At 44.6% G+C, this 21,421-nt stretch overlaps 2 protein-coding genes across 3 annotated transcripts in view; one reads left to right on the top strand and one right to left on the bottom strand.

Annotated features, from left to right (window-relative positions):
• The window catches only part of mtrex (Mtr4 exosome RNA helicase), a 21,770-nt gene extending 17,350 nt beyond the window's left edge, over positions 1-4,420 (top strand). The window contains exons 22-27 of the mRNA XM_030354905.1: positions 392-555; positions 1,057-1,162; positions 2,038-2,094; positions 2,500-2,662; positions 3,069-3,173; positions 3,603-4,420. Coding sequence (XP_030210765.1) covers positions 392-555; positions 1,057-1,162; positions 2,038-2,094; positions 2,500-2,662; positions 3,069-3,173; positions 3,603-3,655 — 648 coding nt within the window. The 3' untranslated portion in view covers positions 3,656-4,420. The remainder of the gene's footprint in view (positions 1-391; positions 556-1,056; positions 1,163-2,037; positions 2,095-2,499; positions 2,663-3,068; positions 3,174-3,602) is intronic.
• Positions 3,721-21,406, bottom strand: plpp1a (phospholipid phosphatase 1a). Of its 2 annotated transcripts, none has more exons than XM_030354911.1 (6): positions 20,950-21,406; positions 16,115-16,266; positions 14,869-15,152; positions 7,559-7,616; positions 6,202-6,378; positions 3,721-5,425 (listed from the first exon to the last, which is right to left on the bottom strand). In XM_030354911.1, exons 1-6 carry the CDS (start codon positions 21,005-21,007, stop codon positions 5,309-5,311), a joined length of 846 nt encoding a protein of 281 aa, XP_030210771.1. In that variant the 5' UTR covers positions 21,008-21,406; the 3' UTR covers positions 3,721-5,308. The 2 variants fall into 2 exon arrangements, with proteins under 2 accessions (XP_030210771.1, XP_030210770.1); XM_030354910.1 differs by lacking the exon at positions 16,115-16,266 and adding an exon at positions 18,220-18,374 and having other exon boundaries at positions 20,950-21,405.
• Between the last annotated feature and the right edge of the window lie 15 nt (positions 21,407-21,421).

Raw genomic sequence — 21,421 nt, forward strand, 5'->3', positions numbered from 1 at the left:
GGCCTGAAGGGAGGGCTAGGTTTTCTTTCACTTGGATGCATAATAAATCTGGCTTACTCTCACTCATTTTCTTTTGTTGCCTTCCCTCCCTTTTAATAAAACAAGTTGTGTTGCATTCTCCATTGTCACATTTCCTGATTACATTCACCTTCTCTCATTAAGCAGCCGCTTTGACCACAAGCGCTTTACAAGTGAGGTTGAGAACAGTGAGCAGCCTTCGATCAATATTGGAAAGAAGCTAGAGTGCTGCGCAACCTAGTGAAAGGACACTTTGTAGAGCGTGCAGGCTAGCCTTTTATTTATTTGAATGGTCATGCCTACAGTGTCAGTGCACACATCATGATGGGTGCCTTCTAAACCTCTCCCTCCTCTTCATGTTGAACACCGTCAGATCGCGGCGGACGTGCGCACGGCCAAGCAGGAGCTGAAGAAGGCGCGCACCGTGCTGCAGATGGACAAGCTCAAGTGCCGCAAGCGCGTGCTGCGGCGGCTGGGCTTCGCGGGGCCCTCGGACGTCATCGAGATGAAGGGGCGCGTGGCCTGTGAGATTAGCAGGTAGGAGGAGGCCCGATGCCGGCCGTTATTCAGAAGGGATGGCGGGAGGGGTCGGGGTTGGTGGCTGCGGGGTAAGAGACGCTCGTTCAACGCATCGTAAAGGAAGACTCCTGATTGTTTAGTTTGTTTTAGCTTTGACAGGTGATACATTCAAAGTGATGCACTATTCAGTTTATAGTTTAAGAACTAGAAAATAACTTCCATAAGCTAGACATAACTTCTTCTATAAACTAGACAATAAGTTCCATAAATTAGACAATAACTTCCCTAAAAGTATATGACGTCCTCATCAGTCTATTTGGGCACAGAAGTGCCCAAAGTTTTACAGTTGAGGGCTGTTAAGGGCTGTGTTTGTATTTATATGGGCTTTAAACCAGAGTTGAACCAGCCACCTTTAAAGAAACAAGTGACCCGGGCACTGCGATTGGTTGATGGACTTTGTGTGTGTGTGTGTGTGTGTGTGTGTGTGTGTGTGTGTGTGTGTGTGTGTGTGTGTTCCAGTGCTGACGAGCTGCTCCTCACAGAGATGATCTTCAACGGCCTGTTCAACGACCTGACGGCTGAGCAGGCCACCTCTCTGCTGTCCTGCTTCGTCTTCCAAGAGAACGTAGGAACACGTCGCACTCCTTCTCCCACACACATTGATGGACGTAGATATAGAGTGGATGGATCATCCATCCATCGATGGATGGATATAAAACCCTCTTTACCCATTTTCACACAGCTCTAAATTGCTTCTTTTCGTTTTGTCCTGCTAAACAAAACCAGAATCTTTGTCTGGCATAATGAAGGTTTTTTGGCTCCATTTCTGTCCATCTGTCTCTTGTACGGATGAGATCACTAGCTCATATCATCCAAATATGAATTTCTCTTCCCAAAATGATACACCCGCTCTCTGTTGTTTCTGCTGTCTCATATTTCATAAGCAGAGGTGTGGGTGTGTGTGTGTTGGCCCTGAAAATACATCAACAACTGCTCTGCTGTTTAGCAGGCTTTGCCACATTTTGAGTGAGCACCAAAAATGCATTAACTTGAGAATGTTGTCTGGAAACAAGCAGTTAAAAAAACACTGCCTCGCTCCACCAAGATCCCCCCCCATCTCCCACGGAACTTGTTCACAGCTTGCACATTACAGCATGTTGGGCCCGTTTCAACCACATCCAACATCCACTATACTAAGAAAGTGTTAGCATCACTGATGAAATACTGAAATATTTACCGCTCATTTATGGGAATCATCAAAGTAGTAACTGGTGCATACTGTAATGCAGTGTCCTGTTCTGGCCAGGCCGGAGGACAACGTGGGTAGCTAGACAGACGGCTAGGCTATTGAATCCACAGAGGATTTTTAACAGATATATCAAAAATGCTTCTAAATTTTATTGCCCTTAAAAGGTAAGCCTATCAGACTTGTCTCATGGAAAGCGATTATATGATTCTAACAAAGTTGTTAATGTTTTTATTTTCCTCTCACCATTTCAGGCTAGTGAGATGCCAAAACTGACTGAACAGCTGGCTGGGCCACTGAGACAGATGCAGGTAAGACTGGAATACCAACACACTTGGGACTCTACTGAATAGCCCTTGATTAATAATTAAAGAATCAAACCAAGTGTTTTAATATCAAATGTGGTGCATAACATGGTGATTCTGTGCAGGGAAATTTTTTTTGGATACGGTCAAATGATTGATTGTCCGTACTGAACGTCCATCAGAAATGATTGTCTGTACTGAACGTTGATCAGTGCAGATTGGCTGTACTCTGTGTTGGTCTGTACTGTGCGTTGGTCAGTGTTGACTGTGTACTGCGTATTGGTCTGGACTGTGTATTGGTCATTACTGATTGTCTGTGCTGCACATTGGTCTGTACTGAGCGTTGGTCAGGACTGATTGTCTGTACTCTGCGTTGGTCTGTACTGACTGTGTGTACTGTGCGTCGGTCAGGAGTGTGCGAAGCGCATCGCCAAGGTGTCTGCGGACGCCAAGCTGGAGGTGGACGAGGACACGTACCTGAACCAGTTCAAGCCCCACCTGATGGACGTGGTGTACACCTGGGCCAACGGCGCCTCCTTCGCCCAGATCTGCAAGATGACCGACGTCTTCGAGGGTTCGTCCTCCTACGCCCTTTGTGTTGTGCCACTGGCTGCCGTATAACGGACTGTGAAGCTAAAATAAACGTATATTTCAATGTGGGTGTAAGGCCCTGCAAGGCCTATTACGAGGGTATTTTGACGCCATTCCTTTTTTATTGTATCTAGACACCCTTCCAGTGATGGTTATAGTAATGCATGAAGGGGTTGCGTATGTAATAACTTAAAGGAGTTTTGCATGATGCTGTATGGTGGACTAATGCATGAATGCCAAGCAATATTTTCCTCAACTTGATATCCATGATGAGTAATCATGTAATGAAGGAGTACTGTATGAAAAAAAACAAAAACGAATTGAGTTATATATGAAGGAGTAGGGTATGAAGTAGTAATGCCTGAGCCCCCCCCCCCCCCCCTCTCCAGGCAGCATCATCCGCTGCATGCGCCGCCTGGAGGAGGTGCTGAGACAGATGTGCTCCGCAGCCAAGGCCATCGGCAACACAGAGCTGGAGAACAAGTTCGCCGAGGGTACGATGCGCTGACGTGTGTGTGTGTGTGTGTGTGTGTGTGTGTGTGTGTGTGTGTGTGTGTGTGTGTGTGTGTGTGTGTGTGTGTGTGTGTGTGTGTGTGTGTGTGTGTGTGTGTGTGTGTGTGTGTGTAATGGTTCACAGTTCAGTGGTTTTAACAGATGCGCCTCTCCAGCGAGGGGGTCCTCTATGGGGAGACTGAGGACGTTGGACTCGTACGACCCCAATATTCAATTGTGCTAAATGAAAAACATGTTTTTTTCCAGTTTTTTTGTTGTAATGATGTTTCGCTGTAGTTCCTCTTTCCATGGGATTCATTTGATGCATTTGAGTGTTTTTGAGGAAGGGCTCTGCACATCAGACATTGTGTTATATTACGCTCCACAACGCGGTAAAACCTCCCCCCTTGGACTCTCTTGTGTGTTTGCAGGAATAACAAAGATCAAGCGGGACATCGTGTTCGCCGCCAGTCTCTACCTGTGATCACCTGACGTCTCCCACACACGGAGGTGTTGACCCAAAACCACGGCATCTGTTTTGTATTGTCGTGTTTTTTTTTTTTTTTTTTTTAAACCTTTCCGAAGTGTAAGACGAGGCTAAACATCAGTGACCGTTTGGATACGACGGAGGATCATCTCACTGAGCTGAGCTCCTGCTCTTAGTCTGACAGCATAGAGATCTGGAAGGTTTGTTAATGGGAACACGGCCCACTTCCCCTCAGAAACGCAGCCCTGCGGTTGATGACATTGCATCGATTCCCATTTTTATTTCATGAGATGTACCTAGTTCCCCTAGGCCCTGTTTTTTACCCGAGCAGTCTTATCCAGAAACGTCTGTTTTTCTGTTCCATTTTATTTTTCATGTTAATAAGCAAAATGTCTGGGTTGTTTTTCTGTTCAACATGCAGAACATCAATATTTGTACATATTTGTAACACCTCTTCAATAAAAACAAAATAATCAGTTGACATACAAAAGTGGATGTATTTTCGTTTTCTTTTGCTCTGCACATACAAGTTACAATACGGCGTCTCTATGTAGTACTGAGTGCCAGAGTTCTGCACTAGCAGCAGTAGCAGCATTCCAGCTAAGGCAACACGGAACACAAAAACGTCTTCCTCCTTACTTTGTCCAAAGGGGGGAATATTTCTACGGTCATTTCGGATTCTGTTTGGGGGGGTGGGGGGTATTTGCATCACACAAACGCAGCAACAGTTCCAGATGAGGTGGGCCAGAGGGGGTCCACTGTTCCTACTTTCGTCAGTGTTTTGTCTCCAGCACACAAGTGATTTGAATCTTTGTTTTCTTGCATACTAAATCCACACAAATGCAATATACTACTTCGTATTTTATGCTCCTCACCTTCGTTCTAGAGTAGGTTTGTTCTAAAGGTACTACACAGATTCACTGTTTCACTATACTAGACTAGTCTTTTCTAATTCGGTGTAAACATTGGAACAGCGCCGAATGGAAACCCTGTTTTAAGGCAGAACAAATACACAAAATACACCACTATCATTTTTCCGTGATCTGTCCTAACAATGCTTCAATTGTTGATACTAAGATGAGTGGTCAACAGCGATCTGCCTCAGCGAGGAAACTGGGGAGTGTGATGCTGAATGGTTTCTGTACTTCCTTTAAATATAAATCGGTGTCGCACAACATCTGGTTTGAAGGTGTGGGGGGGAGAAAGCATGAAGTAGTGTTACATTCAATGACATGCCCTCTCCCCCCGCCCCCTCTCCCAAGCAGTGGTCAAACCCTTTAGTGGACGCATGCAGGACCTCCCCGGATTGGCCTCTAAATGCAATGATGGCTCCCAACTGAAAAAACGAAAGCCAATGAAGCAACTTAAAAAAAAACGATAAAACTGATCTTAAGGGGGCCACGATTTTGCGTAGGATAATACAATTCCTCTTCCTCTTGACAACGACCACCTCCCATCTTGTCCATGATTAAGGTGATATGGCTTTTGAGACATATGAACGGCGCGACGGTGCACAATTGCAGCAATACTCTTTTGCGTATGTCCCTGCCGGGGTATGGGTTGGATACTGGATGACAAGAAGGCGCGTCAGGTAGAAGCACTAGTGAGCGGATATGCAAAGTGTTCCCGTCCCCTCGTTTGCATGTAGGTTTAGTTGGGGCTTTCAAAGTTCCCGTTGGTGGGGGACTCCACGAAGCTCGCGTGGGAAATCTCCTCTGGTTTTACCGCCTCCTCCTTCTTCTTGAAAAGATCGGACACGAAAAACACCTGGAGAGAGAGAGAGAGAACTGTTTGTTTGTGCGAGATCACTGCTTATTGCTTGCGGTCCTGTTTTGATCCATTGGTGGATCATGGCATTCAAAAGTTTGCTGTTCGGGCAATGTTTGAATGAAGTTGCCCAACGCCATTTCTTAACCATGATTACAATTTATTAAACAAACAAGAGTTAATGCTTTCAGATACTGTTGAGATCCATGTTGTCAATGAGCACATATCGGTCAGGCACCTCGCTTGAGGACGCATCCAGGTTATATGGAAGAGAAAAGCACGGACTGTTCTCAGGGACCACAGCCACCATAGCCAGAAACTGCTCTCTCTGCTACAGTCGGGCAGACGGTATCAGAGCATCAAGGCTCAAGAACAGCTTTTTTTCCGAGCAACACAAGACCCCCCCCCCCCACACACACACACACACACACACACACACACACACACACACACACACACACACACACACACACACACACACACACAAATATAATATATTTTGTTATTAATTTTATTCTTAGATTATACTATTTTTATTGGTTCAAATTGGAATTAGTTAAAAACAACATTGCCAGCTATGACTGCTTGCCTCTTATGTTGTGCATTCGACAAATAAAAGAACCTGAACTTGAGGTTAGGCTGCAGAGAGCAGGTTTGAAACCAGGCCCTTTGGGCTGGGAGTCAAAACGGCCATAACGCTAGTCCATAGGGTTCACCGACACATCCCCCCCATCCCCCCCCGGCTCGCTCCTACTCTGAAGGGTCTTTCCACTCACCACGAGGAGGGCCATGAGGGCTCCTTGCAGCAGGCCCACCAGCACATCGCTCCAGTGGTGCTTGTAGTCGGACACCCGGGACAGCCCCGTGTAGACGGACGCCGCGATCAGGAAGAACTGCAGGGTGGGCCGCAGGAGGCGCGCCCAGCTGGCTGTGAGCCTAGCCTGGAGGTAGAGCTACACGGGAGAGGGGGAGAGAGGCGTTAGTGTGACAGGCGTGCTATTATGTCGTTAGCCTCGTAGCATAATTGCCAAAATTATATTGTGAGGTTCATCTTGGATTTAGAGTCAAAAATGAGTCCAATAGATGACTTAGGCAGATTGTGATTATGGTATTTAAAAAAGCCCCCTGATTGGCTTAGGACAGGGATCACCAACCTTGTTGAACCTGAGAGCTACTTCATGGGCACTGAGTCATACGAAGGGCACCCAGTTCTATACACTCTTCTGAAATAACAAATTTGCTCAGTTTGCCTTTAGTTATATATTACTATTAATGATACCCATCTATGTGAAGACATGTTAATTAATTAAGTCATGTTAATGATTTCTCACAATAATTATCAACGATGACTTAAAAAAGGTGGGAAAGAGTTGTTCAAGAATGAGTAGTGCTATTTTTAGAACAGGCCTGCGGGCGCCTCATGTGGTCCTTGCGGGTGCCATGGTGCACGCGGGCACTGTGTTGGTGACCCCTGGCTTAGGATATAGCCAATGAGGCAGAGTGAATCACCAGCGTTGGGGGAGTAGATTTAGGTTCGATATCATAATTTTGCCCAAATATGGCAAATATTCTATGAGGATAACGATATAGAACAAATGGCACAATCAACGTCCCTGGTAGGAAGGTGAGAGCAGTTGGCTAATGCTACTATGCTACACTGTGTGTTGCAGTATGCTAATGCTGACATTCTGTACGAGCTGCCTCCTTGTGACTCACTGGTAGGTTATTTATCCCAGGATATCCAAATGACTGACACAGGAGAACTGTAGGGTTTGACTCTATCACGTGTCGAGTTTCTGTCTATAGGTTACACCTGTATATACCTGTCACAATAGATCTTTTTAATCTAGACGAGATGAAGAACTGGTCTTTCCCTCCACACTCTCCTCGTCTTCTATTCCATCAAAAAAACAAGAAGGCTTTCGTTATACCTTTGGTGCCAAGAGCCCTTGGTTATTTTGTTAAATTATAAAATATATTACACATAATTTGTGTTGGTTGGCAATGGCATACTATGTATGAGTAAGCAAGTCTTTTGAGCTTTGCATAGGCAGTTCTGGACAAATAAAACAGGGCCTCTCAAGTGATTTATGGCGATAGATCCCATAATAAAGATAACGTTATGGAACTCACAGCCAGGAACAGCATGCAGTACATGGAAAACGAGGAGTGTCCCGAATAGAAGGACAGCCTGAAACAGAGAGGGAAGGGGAAATAACAAATGAATGACACGTTATCTGTGTGAAGTGCTCTCTTATGAGACCGTGGAAAAGGCAGCCATCTAATCTGATCTTTCCTACTTAGGATGAAACCGGCATTTGAAGGAGTGTCTTTGATACACCCATAGTGGAATGCTTTGTCTAGTCGTGGGGTTGATCAGGAAGAACCGCACAGACACTTCCCCTTTAAAGTCTCTCTCTCTCTCTCTCTCTCTCTCTCTCTCTCTCTCTCTCTCTCTCTCTCTCTCTCTCTCTCTCTCTCTCTCTCTCTCTCTCTCTCTCTCTCTCTCTCTCTCTCTCTCTCTCTCCCCCTCCCTCCCTCCCTCCCTCCCTCCCTCCCTCCCTCCCTCCCTCTCTCTCTCTCTCTCTCTCTCTCTCTCTCTCTCTCTCTCTCTCTCTCTCTCTCTCTCTCTCTCTCTCTCTCTCTCTCTCTCTCTCTCTCTCTCTCTCTCTCTCTCTCTCTCTCTCTCTCTCTCTCTCTCTCCCTCCCTCCCTCCCTCCCTCCTTTCCTGTCACTCGTCACTATCCTGTCCTTGAAGAAACAAAGCAAGCCTGTAGGAATACATAGGAAGAGCAGCATTCCTTGACACAGTGGTTGTTAGGTTTGGAGCCAGCCCATAATTATCCGCTGAGCCTCTGTCATTTATCTGTTTACCAAAAAACATGCACACAGAAATCACATTAAGTACTGGGCTGCAGCTGCCTTTTTAGCATCGCTGTTGTAGCCAAAATATTTCTTTCTGCCTGAAAACAAATATAAACAGGGACACACACACACACACACACACACACACACACACACACACACACACACACACACACACACACACACACACACACACACACACACACACACCACTGTGTGAAAGGTCAGTGGTTACTCTTGAGACATATTTATTTCGGGACCATCACACACATTTTCTGCCACAGACCTGACAATCAATCAAATTCATACTTATTATTGGGCGTACTTTATCATTGGTGGAGCAATCAATTATTAATTTATTAGGAATAGGAATACAATAGCCTTCACCGTAGCACTGGATGTTTAATGCCCTATTCCCTCTCCCTTATCATGTGCTGCTGCAGCAACACCGTAAGTCTATCTCAGGGACAGCCCTCTGAAACACAGGTCGCACTAGCCATTGCTGTTTTCTGCTCAACAGAGACCCAAGTCCGGTTACTTTGCGCTTCCGTCTTCTCCAGCTTGATGTCTGTGTTGGGATCATTTACCCTTAGTTTTCCTCGTATATGAGGTTAGCCTCGAGTAGATACTACTATTTCCTAATTAGCATATACATAGCCGAGCGCTGGTTAGCTATAGGGGAGCGTGTCTATGTTCCCCGGGTCCTATGTTCCCCGGGTCCTATGTTCAGGGGTGGACTGGCCATCTGGCATACCGGGCATCGTCCCGGTGGTCCGTTGACCCAATGTGGGCCGGTCCGGTCCGCTATGTTTTCTTTTTTCCTCTCTCTCTAAATTCCCTCCAATTGGGCCGGCCAATGGGCTACAGAGAGCTAGCAGCATCGACGCATATTATTGGTCTATGTTTGTCATTGTCAATCAATCATGGGCTGACTGGCTCAGAGAGCCCTGACAGTGCTGTCAATCACAACACAAACCAGGGTGGGCGGGACCTCATGGCATGGGCCGGAGTCGCGGGAGCCGGTACGGAGCTGAAAACGCCCGGGTGGTGCTGAAAAACGGCGACTTAAGCCTCTGGAGATGGAAGTTAAATGTTCAAAATTGACAGACCTATTTGGTGCCGGGGTCCACAACCCAGCAGGTGCTGCTGCGCCAGGAGACGAGCGAGTGGAGGCATATATGCTAAGTAACGTTAGCCTGGGGCTAGGCTACATTTTGAGACATGTCCAAAACAAAGTAGAAAACGTTTTTACATTGAATGTGATGTGACCTAATTAACTGCATACTTGTGATAACATATTAGCCGAGAGTTGAAGGGCTGTGACTGTTGGTAGTTGTGGTTGATTTTGTTTAAATATGCAGAATTGTGATATTATGGGTTATTATTGTTCAGATGATTTAGCTAAGCTAGCTAACATCTGCTAACGTCAGCAGTCTCTTGTTGCCATAGCAACAGTAAACATTGACACGGACTCGAGCTGTAAATAGAGATGCAGAATCAAGCTATATATTTCAATCAATTTTTAAATACAGATCAGATACTTTGAATTTTAGCACAAAATACAAGTAAACCTATAGGAAATTATTACGGTAGTATGATTGCCATTGAATTTATTGCAATCTTTCAATTAATTTATTGTTTACTGAGGTGACGACTATTGCATGTGGTGAGAGGAATGCAATATGTGTATTTTTAAAGGTTTATGTGAAGAAACATACTATGTGTGATAAAATGACAATTGGTAATTCATGAATGTCTCCTATATTCTCTGCTACTATCATCTCCTGTCAAACAGGTTTTCCTGACCTGCTAGAAGTTCTTCTATGATGAGAGAGAGAGAGAGAGAGAGAGAGAGAGAGAGAGAGAGAGAGAGAGAGAGAGAGATTCGTCCTGACTATGTGATTTTATTATGCAACTTGTTTTGTCTCAGATTGAAACAAAAGGTTTGATTATGATTTCCTGGTTGAAGATTTTCATATTGATGTTAATTTCAAACATCTGCATATCTTTTAAGTTCAATTAAAAGTTATGAAGGTAGGCCTTGGGGCTCTTTGGAGACTTAAGTCATCCTTCATGACAGATACATTTGTCACCAAGTGTCACTACATCAAAAAAGGCTACATGGCTATTGGCTACATATACTTGTCAGTACACAGATACTGAGTACAAGTTCTATTTGCTGTTTTTTTGTGTAGCTGGCTGGCTGCGGACGAGGAAGTACGTTTTTATAACCATAAATAGAGAATACAATTTTTTTTACCAATAGCCGTGTGAAAAAGTCTAAGACATGAATTACAGGTCTGAATAGATATGCATTCTCATGCGTGTATGTGCACATGTAAACATACATGTGCACATACACGTATCTGAGAAAACCTGTAATTCATGTCTTAGACTTTCATACAGCTATAGATAATATATAATTTTTCAATTCTCTATTTATGGTTTCATAATGACTGAGTCACCGTTAAAACAAATGAGTTTCAGCTCTAATGCTGCTACTGTCTGTAATATGTTTCTATTTAGATTATTTGTCAGGATATTTTGTTATTGTCAGTCTGGTTTTAACTAATGCTGGGCTTACACCAAAAGATTTTCACAGTCACAGACTAAAAACTGCAAGAGAGAATTTAGCGTTGGATCAAGTGTGATATTTAACAAGGGTTTTATAGATCTGTAGATATGGGTGATGGAGATGCAGCGACCACAGGAGGTCTGTTAACTTCCTGTTCGGGTTTCACATCTATTTTGTCAGCAGCACCAGAGACACAAACTTGAAAAACAAAAACAGTAAAAAGCAACAACTGCTATTTACAGTGTTGTACTATTATTCGGATGGATGTACTTGATTAAATTGTTTTAATCAAGTACATACAGGCTTCTTCCCGTTCATCTCGTCCCACCCCTAGTGCTGATAATGTAGTGGGCTGGGGTCTCATTTATAAAACTGTGCGTAGGATCGTTACTAAAAATGTGCGTACGCCCAGAAGCCAAGTTTTGCGTGCGCCAAAAAATATTCAGATTTATAAAACACTGCGTACGCACACTTGTACGCAATCTTTGCTTTATAAATCACATACTGACTATAATTGTGCGCAGCTGAATCAGCTTCACGTTCCGCCCTCTACACGCCCCTTTTTAACCATAAATGGTCAATGCAAATGACCTCATGAATGCGATCTGCATATAAAACAGACTCAGATGCCGGTATTATGTCTTGTTGGAAACAATGGCAGAAGTACTGAGAAAATCAAAAAAGCGAAATTTCACGGAGGTTGAAGTGGAGACACTTGTGGGTGAGATGGAGGCCCGAAAGGTAGTTTTGTTCGGCGGTCACGGGATTGGAATCGCCAACAACAAAAAGCAGAGTGAGTGGCAACATGTTGCTGCAGCAGTGAACTCTGTCAGTAGCACGGAGCGCACAGTCCCAGAATTAAAAAAGAAGTGGTCTGACATAGAGTTACATATTTTTATGTAGCCTACCAATAAATCGTTATGGTCCCTAAATACCCTCTCCCTCCGAATCCTGCATGGTCCGCCAGAAGTGCCATATGTTGCAGCATTACCACGGCGCTCACCTCTGTATTTATAGGGTTACGGTAATAAGACTGACGAGAACGCCTTGGATAATCAGTTTGTAATTACCCACGTAAAATGTTCTTGAACATAACCCCTTTTTAATGCCTGATTTGTCATGAAAAGCATCAAGAGTAACGGACAACGATTGTGATGAGTGTGGCTTGGTTTTTCACACTTGGGATTTAATTGACATTTGATCATGTGTTTACAGTGTCACATAAAAATATTATGTTATTGACACATGTTGGACAGATGCTTTATTCCATGCAGTCGCGCCGTCAGTGGACAGTATGGAGTGACGGGATTAAATATAGAGAATTTCTTTTTATTTCTATTCTAAGGAGATATTTCTGGAGTTATAACTGAGAAATAACGCAGTGGACTTAAATTATTCTGATTAGGATTTAACGCATGATACGGGTTGAAATTAAATTGATGAAGGGCGATGATAAAACATAATCGTTCTTCTCACTCTGCAATTCTTCGGTCTGACTTCAGTTCACCACCACACCGTCTGTGTCGCCAATTCTCCTTTTCCTCCAAACCATGCGTACGCATGGGTCAGAGTTTGCTTAGGGCTGCGCACATTTTCCCGTCAAGTTGGTTTTTTATAGATCACAACCTTGGCGTGAAAAGTCACGTACGCAACTTTCAGCCCCGTTTTGTGCGTACGCAACGGTTATAAATGAGACCCCTGGTCTGGACAGAAAATGCCAGGGCTGACTTTCTGTCCCAGTCCACCCCTGCCTATGTTCCCCTCTTTGTATGAGACTGGGGAACATAGGACCCTTTTTAAAAAAAAAAGGGTCCTATGTTCCCCGGGTCTATAGCTAGCTAGACAACCATCCACCCACAGTTTGTTGGCTCTGTGAAAGGACTGCACAGGGAAGTAATTCAATCATACCCCTTTCCTTTATTTCACATTACATATGGAATATTAAAGGTGTAGTATGTGACTGAACATGTCCTCTCTAGAAGCGTTTTTGTCCACTCGGGGCTGCTGTATAAACATGGCAGCACAACATGGTGGGCTCCATGTAGGAGGGCCCACTCCCTCTCTAGACATAAGGGGCCAAACGTAAAATAGCCTTATGCTGCCCAACCGCGACCACACACACACACGCATGCACACACACACACACACACACACACACACACACACACACACACACACACACACACACACACACACACACACAAACATGCACACACAGACACACACACACACACACAAACGCGCACACACAAACATGCACACACACACACACAAACGCGCACACACACACAAACAAACGCGCGCACACGCACACACACACAAACGCGCGCACGCACACACACACACACACACACACACACACACACACACACACACACACACACACACACACACAGTGCTACCGACAGGTGTTTGTTCCTAGTCCAAGGGACTCGTGTTTCAGTGTCTCATGAAGCACTGCTGTTCTCTAGACTGCAGACACACATATTATTCATGGACCCTGACCTATGAATGTTAAACTAACATGATCTGGACAGGTCATATAGACATGTTGTGCTGCGTACACTCTGGCCCTGACTGACCCGTGAATGAATAGCCTATGTGCCTTGTATCATGGCTTATGTTTCCATATGTGTGACCATAATCCTATGGGCTTTCATACCAAGCGACCAGGCCCCCAATATCAGCAGACAAGGGCCAAAAAACATCACATGTCTGGGGGTGTAGGATCGTCTTATCAGTGAGGGTGCTTGACCCCCAGCTGAAAGGCTCTGGCTTCAATTCCTCCATGTCTGCAGTCACACAGTCTGCCTTTGGGCGCCCTACAGCCGGGTCTCCCCCCCCAACTGCTACCCGCTCATTACTGCAACGAAAGGCCAGTCTCACATTCACAGTGAGCGGCTTTGGATAAAAGCCTCTGCTCAAGGACTGGTAGTAAATAACAGGTTGACTTGGATACGGCTCGGTCACCATGGGGATAATGGAATGATTGTGTTAAATTGGGAGGACTAAACAGCGGAGGGCGGGAAGGGACCAGAGGATCTGGCCAACAGAGGGGGCGTGCCCTGCCGGGACGCATGAAACCCGTTTGGCATACACTTACTCATTACTAACTATGAGATTTGCTGCTATTTCTGTCCCTGTCTATTACGCAGTGGGCCAAGGGAAAAACAACGGATGTAATTGTCGAATGACCTATAATGGATGGATGAACCACGCAACCCTTCTAATTTAATAACAGATTTGTTTTTGTGGTTTTAACTTCTGTTAAAAGTGTACAAACTGTAACCGCAGCCACCAATGTCATGGCCATCTTTTAAATGTGTATTAAGTTGAACAATGGATTGGAGAGTTTCTGGGAGGTGGTTCCTCCACCCCTGTCTCTATGCATGTTTGTGCTAAAGGTCTTTGTTTAAATGTTAATGGAAGGGGATATCCTCTGCAACCGTTCTGCTCCGGGCTGATAAAGCAAAGAGAATTAGAGGGGGGAAACTGGGAAACTAGTCATCGTCATCGTCATCTTTGTTTTTTGTTGGTAGTTTTATGTGACATTTAACTGGATTAACTTTTATAACGGTCTGTTTGACTTGAAGCCGTGCCCCTGTCCATATTACAAAATGTTGTTGGTTGGGTAAAAGAAAAGATTTTGCTAAATATGTGAAGCGAACCCCAGGGGCGTCATTGATTATAGACAGCTAGGGAGTGAAATAATAGTTTCCAACTACCCCTCATGTACCAGCTACGTTCACGTGTTTAGCACTGCTGACCAAACCTCTGATATCTTTTAAGGCAAGACATGGGTGTATTTTTTTAACAAATTGTGTTATTTTAACAAATACAACAAAAAAATATATTCTAAAATAAATGGCCTACCCTAGCCTTAAAGGGCCTTGTTCCCCAAGCAGCCATATTTTGAGTTCCATATGCTAGCTAGTGTTTAGAACCAAAATGGCTACTTGCTGAGAAAGACCGATAGCACTTTGATGAGTCAAGCAATATTTACCTGCCCTCGTTGCTCAGCCTGGTGTTTCCGCCGCAGCTGAAGTTCTCAATATAACCCCCCACTGTGCAGTTGATCTGGGTCCAATTGGGTTTGCACACATCCAGGAAGTGTGGCCTGAGGCGACCAATAGAATACTTGGCTATGTCCGTCAGTGATTGGCTCATCGCCGCGCCAAAGAGGAAGGTGCCGATAGCTTTGTAAACAGCCACTAGGAAGCTTTTGCTGAAGGGTGAACTGGGCTTGCTGCGGTTCAGGTGAACCGTGAGCCACTCTCCTATGAGCATCTGGGAGGGATGGAAGGGATAGGGGGAGATATGTTGGCATACAGCATTTCAAGTTCATTCACAAGAATTTTCATCACTACATTGAAAAGCATGGAAGTGGAGACTACTATCCTATAATATATAAAACATACTTCATATTAATATTTTATCACTGTTTTATTTATAAAAGGTTGAGGTGAGGGTTTTTATTATTATAGTAATTATTATTGGATAAAGACACAAATAAAGGAAAGAGAATAATGTCCACTTAAAAATATATCGGTCTTTTGCTGATCTGCTTCAAGGAATTTTGGGCACGTGTATGGTGAAGTGACGGTATCAATGTAATGAAATCGAACTCTACTGTAATGAAGGATACAGATAACAGGACTAACTACGACTTTTCAGAAGAAAAGCAGTTGTTTTTGTTTCCACTTGAATGGAGCTAGGGAAGCAGTGCTTTAACGTATAGTGTATATTGGTGACATAATTGGTTTCAGTGCCTTGCAAGAGAGACGTAGCAACTATTTTTCCGACCGAATTTACAATCAGTAAAATGTTGTGTACGATTAAAGGAGTAAGTGTTATAATTAGTAGTGAGAATAATTACTTAAGTCTGTCATGAAAAGGAAGTGTTAAGGGTAAAGGGCTGATTATGGTTCCACGTCGACGCTACGCAAGTGGTTTCACGGACCCTTTCCGTCCTTACGGAAACCGCAAGGGCCTGACGTGCACCTCCCAAAAATAGTAACCTTTCCGCCGGGGCGACGCAGCCATAAGGGGCTGTGATTGGTCCGCTTACGAAAAAACCGACTCAGAACCAAAACAGGTTCACGACTGCGTCGAAGCGTCTGCGTGGTCCTTGCGTTTGCGTTGACGACGTGGAACCATAATCAGCCCTTAAGGGTTATGTGCAGCACCATAAAGACAACAACAACATGAAACGCACAGGTGTAAGCAGCCAGGACGAGAGATGCACTTACAGTGAGCACCAAGACGGGGATCATAACGCCCCCTAACAACTGATAGGTAATGGTGTCGTCTTTATAGGGGTACCTGATCGAATCATCGCTACAGAAAAAACCCCTGCGGAAAGGAGTGTGCCGGATATTGAGTATCGCAAACGGGAGTCCGGCTAGCAGGAGAAGTAACGAGAGAGAGGGGGAGAGAGGGGGGAGGAGAGAGGGGGAGGGAGGGGAAGAGAGGAAAGACAAAAAACAAAACAGAACGGGTTATAAGAGTGACACAACACCCACGCACGCACCCACGCCCTCCCCCCCCAAAGGAGCTCTGTTTAAACGACTGTCGGAGAGAGAGCAGCGGAGGCAGATGGAGATACCGAGGCCCAGGCTGTAGCTCTACTGTGTTGAAGAACGAGGCGGGAATGGATCTATGTTTGTGTGAGTTGGCCGATTTACGGGCTTGCCCTTGTTTTGTCCATTGTTTTTCTAGCACACAGCCTAACGTGGATAACAAATATCTGACCTATGACCATGGCTGCAGCTACCTTTTTGAACGATGTGTTGATGGTAGAATAACTAAAGGAGAAAAACATAGAATCCCCCCAGCCTTGTCCTTAAGAAAGGTGAACATTTGTAGGAATAATTTAAACTTTCAGCAGTTATTTCAATGGAATATTTGTTGGCTAATAGATGGGTTAAGGGTTATGGATTAGTGGTTTGTTATGGCTTTGCTCAGGCCAACATGCAAGTGAAGAGAGAAGGTTAGAAGAACGAGAACATATAGTAAAAAATATATCCCTCTTTCTTCATTGCTCTAACGTTCTCCTAATCGTTCCTCGTTTGCGGCTTTAAGGTCACACACTCAAAGTCATACTAGTCATGCTGCAAAAGACGGATGGACAGATCGCTCTCACAGAATACACGGATGACTTCATGCAGTCCTCTGTTGCTCAGAATCAGCCCCAGGGAGATGAGCCGGCTGTCTCTTCAGATCACAAAGGGTTTCTCTTCCGGTCTATCACTGTTAACGTCCATCAGTGGGGGGCCGATGACGCCTGCAGTGGCTATCGAGACGGGTTGTTTCTTTAAACATTAAATCACAGGCACACTTAGTGACGTAAGGACATGTGGTACACACATGCTCTCTCTTTCTCTCTCTCTCTCTCTCTCTCTCTCTCTCTCTCTCTCTCTCTCTCTCTCTCTCTCTCTCTCTCTGCGACAATCACTCCTCACAGGTTATTAACAGCACCCCCCTGGCCGTTAAGATGACGCTGGTTGCGTGAGTGATGCCCATTTGTGTTTGTCTAAGTGCAAATAAGGATAGAGAGTCTGGTGTGAAAACGGGCCCGAAGCGGAAGGATCGTTTCTTAATGCAAAACACTTGGGATACAATCTTACTTGAGTCAGTCAAGTTCCAACTCTAGGTTTCGACACAAAAGTCTCGCAACCTTTTTTTTGTTTTAAGTGGACATTGTTCTCAGCACTATTGGTTTCATATGGTTGTGTATGCAACCACAGGGCTCCTGAGTAGTGCCCTGAAAACCCCCAACCTCAGAGGCAGAGAGCAGAACCAAAGACGACTAGCGCTGTTTAAGAGCCACGTTGGACCTGCAGCGCAGTGCAAGGCGGACCGGGCTTATCCGGAAGAAAAAAAAAAGATCAGATCCAGGTACACCTCCAATTGTTTTACCGAACTGTCAAAGGGAGTGTAGGAGGAATATTCTGTTCAAACTCTTCACAGGAGCTTTAAAGGTGACACATTGTACCCCCAGGTGTGAGTGTGATAGACGTATGAGAGATAGAGGAGCAACGTTTGCTACAGTCCAGCACACATCTAGGTGGACACACCCACTTGTTATGTCTGAAGAGGCAGGTTTTCAAAACGGCTTGTAATGGCTATTCACACTCACAGCTGGTGGTATAATAAGACACCTTTGAGGCCTTATCCCATTTCTACCCCTTACCCCTTCCCCTTACCCCTCCCCCTTGTTTTGATAAGGGGGAGAGGTAAGGGGAAGGGGTAAGGGGTAGAAATGGGATTGGGCCCAAGTCTCCTTCTGCACCACCTTTGGACTGTGGGTATTGTTTCAAAGTGGGTGGCTCGGGGTGAGTGGATCTTTACTTACAGAGACAATGGGCAGGGTGAATCCCACTGTGTACAGCACTGTGGAGGTGATGGTGCTGTCGTGGAAAGGGTAGCGGATGCTGTCGTCTTGACAGAAAAAGCCCCTCTGGTAGGGGCGGACCTTACCGAGTTTAAGGATGGCTAGGGGTAAGCCTCCTGCGTAGGGGTGTTGGGGTAGGGGGTGAGGGGGAGTGGGAGGAAGAGAAAGGAGGAGCTCAGAGGTCGGGAGTCATCGTCAAGAGTAAGTCATCAAGCTCAGAGAGAGAGAGAGAGAGAGAGAGAGAGAGAGAGAGAGAGAGAGAGAGAGAGAGAGGGAGAGAGGGAGAGAGGGAGGGAGAGACAGAGAGAGAAAGACAGAGTGTGAGAGAGAGGGAGAGGGAGAGCGAGAGCGAGTGGGAGAGGGAGAGAGATGGATGGACAGATGGATGGATGGCTGGAGTGTGGACGAATCGAATAGCTCAAAGGGCGGCAATGAGCTGAAAACTAATGAGAGGCCTGATCCTTTTTAACAGTGATCCAATGTGTTTTCGTACAAAAACACTCTTTGGTGGACAAAGCTATGGATAAGAAGGTTATGACGTTTGTAAAATTCATATTAATACATATTTTATCAGACATTTCAACATTTTCAAGAAGTCGGATGAAACTTAACCTTAACCCTGCCTATAAAGGCCCTGCTTAACCCTTACCCTGCCTATAAAGAATCTGTCTTACCCTGTAAGGGCCTGCCTTCCTGACCCTGACCCTACAAACACACGTAAAGTCAAGAGACAATGCTAATGGGTCTGAGTGTTCAACGTTTCAGCCGAGGATTGCAGCCTTTTCTCTGCTCTTGTTATGAGCTTAGATAGAGAGCTCATTTGTTTTCATAAGCAAGCAAGCATTATACACTAAGGGAAGAAGGATTTCGCTCAGTTCCAACAGTTAGTGCCTCGGCAATGCTGTGTGTGCGAGAATCTCCATACCTCCGCCCAGCATGCATGCCTACATGTACACTAACACACATACAAATGCACACACACACACACACACACACACAGATTTGCATTCATTCTCACATACAAACATAGGTCTCGTCTGTCTCCCTGGCAGGCATCCATCGCTTGAAACACAGAAACGGTTCATATCAGCGGGAGTCAAACTTGTTGTAAAACTTGTCGAACGCCTACCCGGGCCAGCCACTAAATGTTGGCGAATGAAAATACTTTATTCCGATCTCAACAACAACAAATGACTGCGCAGCTGCGAGTGGTATCAACATAATCCAAAATGTGTCTTTGTAAAATCGGGCTATGGGGCAATAAGCTTCAGTAGGGGGGTACTAATCCAGCCTTGCACACGCGCGCACACACACACACACACACACACACACACACACACACACACACACACACACACACACACACACACACACACACACACACACACACACACACACACACACACACCATGGAAGCAACTGTGCTACTACACACAGTCACCTGACATGCCCCATTCTGGAAATACTGCTTTCTTCCGACCAGGCAAACAGCCGCCACTCTGTGTCTCACAATCTGAGAGAATCAATATCCATGGAGACATTGACTGAAAGTATTGATGCTCGAATTCCATCAGAAGATTATGTGCAGCGCATTGGACTGACAGTGATAAGGCACTGATAGTAAAGCCAGGACCTCCTCTCTACTGGTAGGGACCTGGAAATGATCTGGAATTATTTATTTACTTGCTTATAGCTGCGGCTAATTGATATATATATTAAACTATATATATATATATATATATATATATATATATATATATATATATATATATATATATATATATATATATATATATATATATTTTAACGCTTTCAGCTATGGCTTGAATATATGAATATATATATATATATATATATATATATATATATATATATATATATATATATATATATATATATATATATATATATATATATATTTATTCAAGCCCAAGCTGACAGCATTAAACTAGTTGGAACACTAATCAATAAGTGGAAGACAGTGGGTCCCTGGAGATTCAGTAAGTCTCTGCAGGGGGAAGCTGCCTGTGGATGAGTCAGTACATATCACGATATAATCATATAATCTGATTTCAACGGTTCTAAACTGCCCTGTGGCATTTAAGCCTGTGAGACAACGGACTGTGCATCTGGTCAACGGACAACAAATAGGTATGAAATGTAGGCCTAAGGATGTATATTTATTTTAAATACTGGGTGAAAATAACATCTCTGAGCTTTATGTTCATTATGCATAAAAGGATATAGGCCTATATAAAATGATACAGATCTCCGGTGTATTTTAGTAGGTGTATTTAGTTTAACTGTAATAATTAACGTGAAGGCATTCCTTATGTTGTCAATGAAAGCATGCAGCATACGTCACTCCTATTATAACACTATTACTATATGACCTATTATAATATTACCACGAACATGTCAGAACTGATAACAAAGAACGAAGACAATAGCTCCAAGCATTTCCTATTCGTCATTTAGAAGCTACACATTGTTGACAATAAACCCTTCAGGAACATTATGTGAGTAAACACACGCCATGCTTTAAGCTCCAACCACTCCCTTTGCGTCTGGGCGTCAAGAAAACAAAACAAAACACACAAGCGCACACACACTCACGCACACAAACACACAAGCGCACACAAATCATATCAAAGAAGGCACACAGTATCCCGCCGATGTTGGTATACACACCTAGTATGAGACACGCGATGTCCAGCAGAATAAACGCGATTCCCTTGGCCTCGAACATGTTGTCTGAGGATGATCTATACCCAATCCTCCTTGGTCCGTCGCTGTCCTGTCTGTCAGTGGGCGCGTTCAACAACGAAACGGACGAATAGTAATAACGCCTAGGTTACAAAACCAGATATAACAACGCATTCCAGTTGCTCAAGTGTTTCTCCAACATGTAGATAGAAGGATTAAAAATGTTGTCACTGCCGATGCTGATATGGCATATTATGCGGAAGAACTTGAAAATGCCGAATTAGGAGCCACACAATAATTTGGACCGACACCTGTCGTGTGCAGAAGGACGCATTGGATTTCGACCGGCAAGAAAGCAAGCATCTGAAGTCGTTAACGGCCGGACGGGACTGTGTCATAAGCCCACATCGCTCCTGCCCGAGGTCCCGTATGCAAAAAAAGGCGGAGTTAAGGGTGC

The sequence above is a fragment of the Gadus morhua genome, chromosome 4 (genome assembly GCF_902167405.1).
Source record: "Gadus morhua chromosome 4, gadMor3.0, whole genome shotgun sequence".
In the NCBI taxonomy this organism is placed as follows: domain Eukaryota; kingdom Metazoa; phylum Chordata; class Actinopteri; order Gadiformes; family Gadidae; genus Gadus; species Gadus morhua.

Coding starts and splice junctions, on each gene's coding strand:
- plpp1a (XM_030354910.1), bottom strand. CDS start 21,007: ATGTTCGAGGCCAAGGGAATCGCGTTTATTCTGCTGGACATCGCGTGT. Junction 7,617..14,868: donor AGGCTGAGCAACGAGGGCAG/GTAAATATTGCT, acceptor TCTCTGTTTCAG/GCTGTCCTTCTATTCGGGAC. Junction 5,426..6,201: donor CCCTCATGGCCCTCCTCGTG/GTGAGTGGAAAG, acceptor CTCTCTCTCCAG/GTGTTTTTCGTGTCCGATCT.